The following is a 9,005-nucleotide window of genomic DNA, read 5'->3' as shown; positions in this document are numbered from 1 at the left end:
TGAAACAGCTAATATACTTTTTGTCTCTGTGGGCTTGACTACTCTGAAAATTTCACATATAGAGAATTATATAATATGTGGTCTTTTGCATCTGATTCTTTCACTAAGCATAATGTTCGAGGTTTATCCATGTTGTAAGATGTGTTGGTATTTCATTCCCTTTTATTATTGAAAAGTATTCCATTGTCATGGATATGCCATTGTTTTTTGCCATTCAGTGGACATTTGGATTGTTTCTACTTTTCGGCTCTTATGAATAGTGTTTCCTGTTTAAAACATTTTTTTATAAAGATGGGGTCTCACTATGTTGCCCATGCTGATTTCAAGCTCCTGGGCTCAAACGATCCTCCCACCTCAGCCTCCCAAAGTGCTGGGATTACAAGCATGAGCCACCATGTCTGGTGTGAACAGTGTTTCTATGAACATTTGTGTACAAGTCTTTGTGTAGACATGTTTTGATTTCTAGGAATGCAGTTGCTGAGTTACATGATAAGCTTATATTTAACTTCTTAAGAAACTTCCTGGCCAGGCACAGTGGCTCACACCTGTAATCCCAGCACTTTGGGAGGCTGAGGCAGGTGAATCACTTGAAGTCAGGAGTTCGAGACCAGCTTGGTCAACATGGTGAAACCACGTTTCTACTAAAAATACAAAAATTAGCTGGGCATGGCGGTAGGCACCTGTAATCTCAGCTACTCAGAAGGCTGAGGCAGGAGAATTGCTTGAACCTGGGAGGCAGAGTTTGCAGTGAGCCAAGATCACACCATTGCACTCCAGCCTGGGTGACAAGAACTAGACGCTATAAAAGAAAGAGAGAGAGAGAGAGAGGAGAGAGAGAGAGGAGGGGGGGAAGAAAAAGAAAGAAAGAAAAAAAAAAAAAGAAGGAAGGAAGGAAGGAAGGAAGGCAGGCAGGCAGGCGGGGAAAGAAAGAGAAAGAAAGAAACTGCCCAACTTGAACAGTTGAAGCATTTTATGTTCTTACCTGCAGTGTAGGAGAATTCCAGTTTCTCCATTTCCTTCTCTCTCTTTTTTATGGTAGCCATCCTAGTGGCTGTGAAGTGGTGTAGTTCTAATTTGTGTTTCCCTGACTAATGATGTTGGACATCTATCCATCCACTTATTAGCCATTTATGTATTTTCCTTGGTGACATGCCTAGTGCAGTCTTTTGGTTGGTGGTCTTATTATGTTTAAGAGTTCTTCATATATTCTGCAAGTCCTAATTTGTCAGGTATGTAGCTTGCAAATCTTTTTTTCCCCATTTTTGGCATTTCCTTTCATTTTCTTGACGGTATCTTTTGAAGTGGAAATGTTTTAAGTTTTGATGAAGTTCAATGTATCTTTTTTGTTGTTGTTTTAGAGGCGAGGCAAGGTTGTCCGGGCTGGAGTACAGTGGTGTGATCACAGCTCATTACAGCCTTGAACTCCTGGGATCAAGCGATCCTCCCACCTCAGCCTCCCGAATAGCTGAGACTATAAGCACACGCCAGCATACTTGGCTATTTTTTTATTTTTATGTTGAGATGGGATCTTGCTATGTTGCCCAGGCTGATCTCAAACTCTTGGCCTCAAGCAATCCCCCCACCTGCGCCCCACTAATGTGCTGGGATTGTAGGCGTGAACCATCCGCCTGGCCTTTTTTTTTTTCTGAATTGTGTTTCGGTGTCACATCAAAGAACGTTTTTCCTAACCCAAGGTGGAGACAGCCTCAAGGTGCATCTTCCTGAGTGACTGAGCCCCAAGGTGTTTATTTGCATATGTTTTCCATAATATTTACGTGCCATTCATCTCAGTCATTTTAGTTCCTCCCATTAGCCATTAGGACTTTGCAGAAACCTTTCCCCCAATCCCCAAAACACCTTTCTCCCTCTTACCTGGCTAACTCCTATGCATCCCTCAGCTCCCAATCCAGGTTGGGTGTTCCTCCTCCGCCTCTCCAGGTCTCCTGACTCCCCTGTCATACCTGCCACTGGGTTGTAATTATTTGTTTTTTTGTGTACTGGAGTGCAGTGACGTGCCTCCAGTACACAAATCGCCTCTAGATTCAAGCAATTCTCCTGCCTCAGCCTCCTGAGTAGCTGGGATTACAGGCGTGAGCCAGCACAGCTAGTTTCTGTAGTTTTAGTAGAGACGGGGTTTCACTATATTGGCCGGGCTGGTCTTGAACTCCTGACCTCAAGTGATCCACCCCTCTCAGCCTCCCAAAGTGCTGGGATTACAGATGTGAGCCACTGCGCTCAGCGAGTTATAATTATTTGCTTATTCTCCTCTTTCCCTAGCTCCGTGAAGGCAAGAACTGAGCCCTCTCATGGTTATCTGCCCAGTGCCTGGTCCACAGTAGGTGCTCGTTGAACATCTGAATGAATGAATGTCTTGCACGTGGAGTCCTAATGCTCTTAGGCCTGGATAAGTTGCTGGCTGGACCTGGACTTTGCCTCTGGGTGGGCTCAGCTCTCTCTTCCCCCTGCCCCGGCCCCACCCAGTGGGGACTTACCTGCCCACAATCATGAGCTCCTTCTCAGATGCCCGAGGCCGGAGGTGATTCCAGAGGTCCATGGTGAAGATGGTGCTGGCACTGTTAAAGATGGAGGTGAGGGAGGACATGAGAGCCGCCACCATCACAGCCATCATCAGCCCACGGAGCCCTGGGGGTGCGGAAGGGAGGTCATGGGCCTTGGTCCTTTTCTGCCAAAGCAGCCGATCCCAGTGGGCTCAACTGGAGGAGGCAGAACCTCGGGGAGGATGGCGGGGCAGAGCTTCCTGCAGGACTTAGCCTTTCTTGGGGAGCCTAGAGCCTGTTCCTCCCCCCAGCCCTTCCTTTTTGACCCTGCGTTAGATCAGAGCCCAGCCTGTCATCTCCTCTCTGGGTGCTCCAGGGGACTTGATTCAGGGGCGAGAGGACATTACCTGTGGGCAGGAGTTCCAGCACGAGTTTGGGATACGCGATGTCAGAACAGCCTGAGGGGTTGCTGCAGACCTTCTGGCAGATCTCTGGATCTGCACAAGCCACTTGATCTACGGAGGAAACACAAGCCCAGAGCTGAGCAGCCAGGACCCCACAGACTCAGGCCCAGGCAACATGGGGACGGACATAGGTTTATTATATAGAAGTTTATAGCTCAATGAAACAAAAGAGAGTCTAGACTTTGTAAGCTGTGACCTTGTTACTTAAGCTGTACTTAAGTTGTAAAACTAGGCTAATAACATGACTTTACAGGAAGTGCTGGAAAAACTTCAACTATTGTTATCATAATCCAGATAAAGCTGGGACACCTAGTAGCCAGTCTTACAATAGTGTCTTTTTTTTTTTCTTTTTTTTGAGACAGAGCCTCTTGCTCTGTCGCCCCAGGCTCACTGCAACCTCCACCTCCTGGGTTCAAGTGATATTCCTGCCTCAGCCTCCCGAGAAGCTGGGATTACAGGCACACACCACCAAACCCGGCTAATTTTTGTATTTTTTGTAGAGATAGATGGGGTTTTGTCATGTTGGCCAGGCTGGTCTTGAACTCCTGACCTCAAGTCATCTACCCATGATCATTAACTCACTGTTCAGTAACAGCTGCTTACCTGTCCTGGGTTAATGAATCATTTCTATACGGAGAAGTTAGAATGCTTCACACCCACCGATGTCTGAAATAAGATGCCTCTAGCCCAGTCAAATCCAAACTTAACACAAAACCCCTTTCTTCCACAAACCCAACATTAACTGAAGCTTCACTGCGATTCAGGGCCTGCAGCAAGCTTTGTACATACGCCTCATTTAATTTTCACAGCTCTACGGGGAAGATGCTGGTATTATCCCTATCTTAAAGACAGGTAAACTGAGGCCCAGAGGTTAAATTGCTTCTCCAGACTATATTGCTAGTAAGTATTATGGCCAAGAGGCAAACACTTAGTTTATTCCAAAGCTCAAGTAGAGAAGATTGGCTTTGTAAATACTGCATTTCTAGACTGTGTGTGTGTGTGTGTGTGTGTGTGTGTATGTGTGGTTCTTTGTTGTTTGTTGGTTTTTTGAGACAGGGTCTTGCTCTGTCGCTCAGGCTGGAGTTCAGTGGTGCGACCTTGGCTTACTGCAATCCCAGCTTCCCAGGCTCGAGTGATTCTCTTGCCTTAGCGTCCTGAGTAGCTGGAATTACAGATATGTATCACCACACCCAGCTATTTTCTTTTTCTTTTAATTAATTTTTATTTTTTATTTTTTCTTGAGCCCAGACTAGAGTGCAGTGGTACAATCTCAGCTCACTGAAACCTCTGCCTCCGAGTTAACTGATTCTCCTGCCTCAGCCTCCCAGCCTGTAGCTGGTATTACAGACACGCTACCACACCCAACTACTTTTTTTTTCTTTTTAGTAGAGATGGGGTTTCATCATGTTGCCCAGGCTGGTCTCAAACTCCTGGCCTCAAGTGTTCCTCCCGCCTTGGCTTCCCAAAGTGATGGGATTGTGTCTTGATGGTTGTTTTGCTTCTCTTTTAATTTCCATATAAAGTTTATTTTAAAATATGTGCCATTTCTCATGGATGAAGCTGGAAACCATTATTCTCTTCAGATTAACACAGGAACAGAAAACTAAACACCACATATTCTCACTCATAAGCGGGAGTCGAACAATGAGAACACATAGACACAGAGAGTGGAACATCACACACTGGGGTCTGTCGGGGGGTGGAGGGCAAGGGGAAGGAGAGCATTAGGACAAATACCTAATGCATGCGGGGCTTAAAACCTAGATGACGGGTTGATGGGTGCGGCAAACCACCATGGCACAGTATACCTATGTAACAAACCTGCGCTTTCTGCACATGTATTTCAGAACTTAAAGTTTAATTAAAAAATGAAACGTGCCAGTTTTCAGATGGACTTAGTGGAAGAGGGTTTTTTCCAGGCTCACAAGAACTCAGGATCAGAACATACTTTTAGGCAGCTGTGGACCCAGTTGAAGATTTAGGAGGGAGCTGGTGGAGCCACCATGGAGAGAGAAGTGCAAATAGGGAGGCAGAGTGCTTGGCCCTGGGGTTTAGGAGCACTTTAGGCCTGAGGTTCTCAATCTTCTAGTGGACTTGTTAATAAACAGGTGGCTGGCACAGACATAGGAAAACATGCTTAACATCACGAATCATCAAGGAAATGCGAATCAAAATCTCATCTCACCCTAGTTAGAATGGGAATCATCAAAAGGACAAAACCTAATAAGTGCTGGTGAAGATGTGAAGAAGGGAACTCTCATACATCGTTGGTAGAGATGTAAATTACTACAGCTAGTATCGAAAACTGTATGGAGGTTCCTCAAAAAACTAAGAGTAGAACGACCATATGATCCAGCAATCCTGCTACTGGGCGTATATCCTGATACGGTTCGGCTCTGTGTCCCCACCCAAATCCCGTCTCAAAGTGAGTCGAGGGAGGGAGGTGACTGGATCATGGAGGCAGTTCGGGGAACTGCTCTGGAACCACAAGACCTTAACTTAGTGGTTTCCAAAATATATAGTTGAGGCAAGATCCCAGTTGAGTCTCCACTCAATTTGGCCTAGGATACCTATAGAACTTGCCTGTTGAACCAATGTTGAGAAACAGCGTAGAGTCACTAGATGCCTAGATAGAGATCTCATCACTAGGAAAGGACTCTGTGGCCAGGCGTGGTGGCTCATGCCTGCAATCCCAGAATTTACGGAGGCCAAGGCAGGAGGGCCACTTGAGGCCAGGAGTTAGAGATCAGTCTGGGGAACATAGTGAGACTCTGTCTTTACAAAAACTTAAAAAAAAAATAGCCAGGTATAGTAGTGTATGTCTGTAGTCTCAGCTACTTGGGAGGCTGAATTGAAAGGATCCCTTCAGCTCAGGAGTCTGAGGCTGCAGTGAACTATGATCATGTCACTGTACTCCAGCCTGGGTGACAAAGTGAGACCCTGTCTTTAAAAAAATGCAAATAACAACAAAAAAGGACTGGGCATGTTGGCTCATACCTGCAATCTCAGCACTTTGAGAGACCAAGGCAGGAGGATTGCTTGAGGCCAGTTCAAGACCAGCCTGGGCAACATAGCAAGACTGCATCTCTACTTTTTAAAAAAATTAGCCAGGCATGTGATGCAAACCTGCAGCTGCAGCCACTCAAGAGGCTGAGGTGGGAGGATTGCTTAAGCCCAGTAGTTCAAAGTTACAGTGAGCTATGACTGCACCACTGCACTTTAACCTGAATGACAGAATTAGACTGTCTTAAAAGACAGAAAAGACTGTAGTCCCATTCTCTTGAGGCTTCTAATAATAGGTTTAGAACAATTCACAGGATCTGAGGCTCACATACTGATGACCTCTTCCCCCGACTGTGTTCTCACCTGGGAAGAGGATGCGGCTGGCCATCCCAGGGAACACCATTATGAAGAGGGGCAGCACTTTCAGGTACGCGGCCATCAGAGCACCTCCTTTGGCATGGGACAGGTTCTTGGCAGCCAGAGTCCGCTGGACAATCACCTGGAAAAGAGCAAGAGGGTTGGAAACTGGGAATGCCGATATGGTTTGGCTGTGTCCCCACCCAAATCTCATCTTGAATTGTAGTTCCCATAATTCCCACAGGTTGCGGGAGAGATGGGGTGGGAGATAATTTAATCATGGGGGCAGTTCCCCCATACTGTTATCATGGTAGTGAATATGTCTCAGGAGATGTGATGGTTTTAAGAGGGGAAATTCCTTTTGCTTGGCTCTCATTCTCTCTTTCCCTGCTGCCATCCATGTAAGACGTGACTTACTCCTCTTTGCTCTTCTGCCATGATTGTGAGGCCTCCCCAGCCATGTGGAATTGTGAGTCCATTAAACCTCTTTCCTTTATAAATTTCCCAGTCTCAGGTAGGTCTTTATCAGCAGTGTGAGAACGAATTGTATTAAGAGACTTTTTCTTAAGGCAAACAGGCTGTGTATAGTCTCTTGGTAGGTGCAGGAGACTTAGGATCTTGGTTTGCCAAGCTCCTCTTTGAGGAAACATGTCTTTCCTATGCTGAGTTCCTGTGGTCTAATTCGGGTAGCTATGACACCCACCCCGTTCCCTCCCTACTCCTTTATCCATGGGTTACGCTTGGCCAATTAGAGTTCTCCACAGAGTTATTCCACCTCTCTGGCTACCATGATCCATTAAGGAAAAGCACATTCCCAAGGCAATCCAACCACAGCTCTCCATAGAACTTCTTCCTTAAAAAGGCAAAGGAGGCCAGGTTGTTGAGGGAAACAGCAATGGAGGAAGGGCTTACGGAGTGCCCACATAACATGGTTACAAGGACTGGGAACAATGAACCGCGGCAAACTGCGTCAGGCCTCTGGGGAGGCAAACTTCCCTAAGCCTTCATGTTCCAGGTGCAGAGTGACCTTGACTCTGTTACAGTACTTTACCTGCTCAAGGACTTAAAACCCCTTTTGTAGCAATACAAAGTCACCAGACTTGTAGTCTCCCTGTGAGATTCACTCCCTCCAACTGCACCTAGAATGCAGTCTATAGATAACCACATGCTTCTGCTTTTCAGTTTCCCACAGAGCCGCCACTGCTAGCAATCTTTAGAATGACAAGCCCAATTCCTGTTCAACAAAGATTGCTCCACCGTCAGGCCACCCCCTCCCCACTACCACCTCACCTTCACCCCACCATCTGATGACTGCTCAGTGATTGTAACCAATAAATACTGTGGGGAACCTAAGCTCAGGGCCTTCACTGCCTCCATTACAAGTGATGGTCCCTGGTCCCACTTTCATTCTTAAGCTGTCTTTTTCTCATTCCTTTTTTGCCACTGAACTCGGGGTACCCATGGGTGGGGTATGGGGGCTGGCTCCCTACATTCTGGCTCCCAACTGTGGGGGCTCAAGAATTTTGGTGAAGGCACACCTGAGCGTGGTAAAGAGGAGGAACGACGGACAGAGGACTCCCAAGGACGAAACTGATCAGCTCTACAGGTGAGTCGGGCACTCAGAAGGATACCAGGGTAACAATGGGACAAGCTGAAAGCAAGGATGTTACTTATTCACACTTAGTGAAGCACCTCTTAAAAAGAGGAGGAGTTAAAATTAGTACTAGCCACTTGCTCTGTCCATTGTGTTCAATGAGTCTGTGCTTTCTTACTCCGTTCTTCTGTTGCTTTCTTTGACTTTCATTGCTTTATCAAGAAGGAGCTGGGGAAGAACGAGACTATAACTGGCATGAGGAAATTAAAGACAACCCAGTTAAGAGAAAAGAAAAAATAAATGAGGAAAAAGAAGGAGTCCGTCTGTCAGCCCCTCCTCAGTATTTTATCAAGGAGTTGCCAGAACCACTTGACATTCCTCCATTAGAGGAATTAGAGGCCGTTTCAAAAGTGAAACTTGCTGCTCCAGCAGCAGCATCCAAGCCAATAGGCTCAGCCCAAGGCCAGCAAATGCTGCCCGGGTGCGGGAAGTGAGCAGCACAAGCGAAACGCCAGCAAAAGGGTGCAAGCAACAAGCAGCCGCTGGGCGGGGCCGGCACGGCTGCCATCCTGGGACCCGTCGCTGCAGCCTCTGGTTCCATGGGTGTCCCACAGTAAAATTCTGTGTGTTCTTTGTAAACAAGTGACATCCAAAATTGTAATTCTCTGCTAAGGTTTCAGTAAAATTTAAATTCGAATAATAACTACTGTGTTATCTCTAAGGTAACTCTTTTAAAATCCAATTTAAGTAAAACAGTAACCTCCAAAGGGAAAAAAAATTACAGTTAGTTCACAAATTAGTTAAAAAGCAATTAAAAGCTAAGCATGTAAAACCACACCCTTTAAAGAAAAACTTTACACCAAATTAAATAATAGTAGTTAAGTTAAAAAGTAAAAATGTTGGGGCCGGGCGGGGTGGCTCAAGCCTGTAATCCCAGCACTTTGGGAGGCCGAGGCGGGTGGATCATGAGGTCAAGAGATCGAGACCATCCTGGTCAACATGGTGAAACCCCGTCTCTACTGAAAATACAAAAAATTAGCTGGGCATGGTGGTGCGTGCCTGTAGTCCCGGCTACTCAGGAGGCTGAGG

The 9,005-nt window shown here is 46.3% G+C and overlaps 1 protein-coding gene across 1 annotated transcript in view; it reads right to left on the bottom strand.

Annotated features, from left to right (window-relative positions):
* The window catches only part of SLC5A11 (solute carrier family 5 member 11), a 58,283-nt gene that overhangs the window by 6,237 nt on the left and 43,041 nt on the right, over positions 1-9,005 (bottom strand). The window contains exons 11-13 of the mRNA XM_017534426.2: positions 6,329-6,464; positions 2,906-3,013; positions 2,493-2,643 (exon numbers count right to left, since the gene is read on the bottom strand). Coding sequence (XP_017389915.2) covers positions 2,493-2,643; positions 2,906-3,013; positions 6,329-6,464 — 395 coding nt within the window. The remainder of the gene's footprint in view (positions 1-2,492; positions 2,644-2,905; positions 3,014-6,328; positions 6,465-9,005) is intronic.

This window comes from Cebus imitator, unplaced genomic scaffold (assembly GCF_001604975.1).
Source record: "Cebus imitator isolate Cc_AM_T3 unplaced genomic scaffold, Cebus_imitator-1.0 Scaffold85, whole genome shotgun sequence".
Lineage (NCBI taxonomy): Eukaryota > Metazoa > Chordata > Mammalia > Primates > Cebidae > Cebus > Cebus imitator.
The sequence above is the reverse complement of the archived record's forward strand: the minus strand, read 5'-3'. Positions and strand labels throughout refer to the sequence as shown.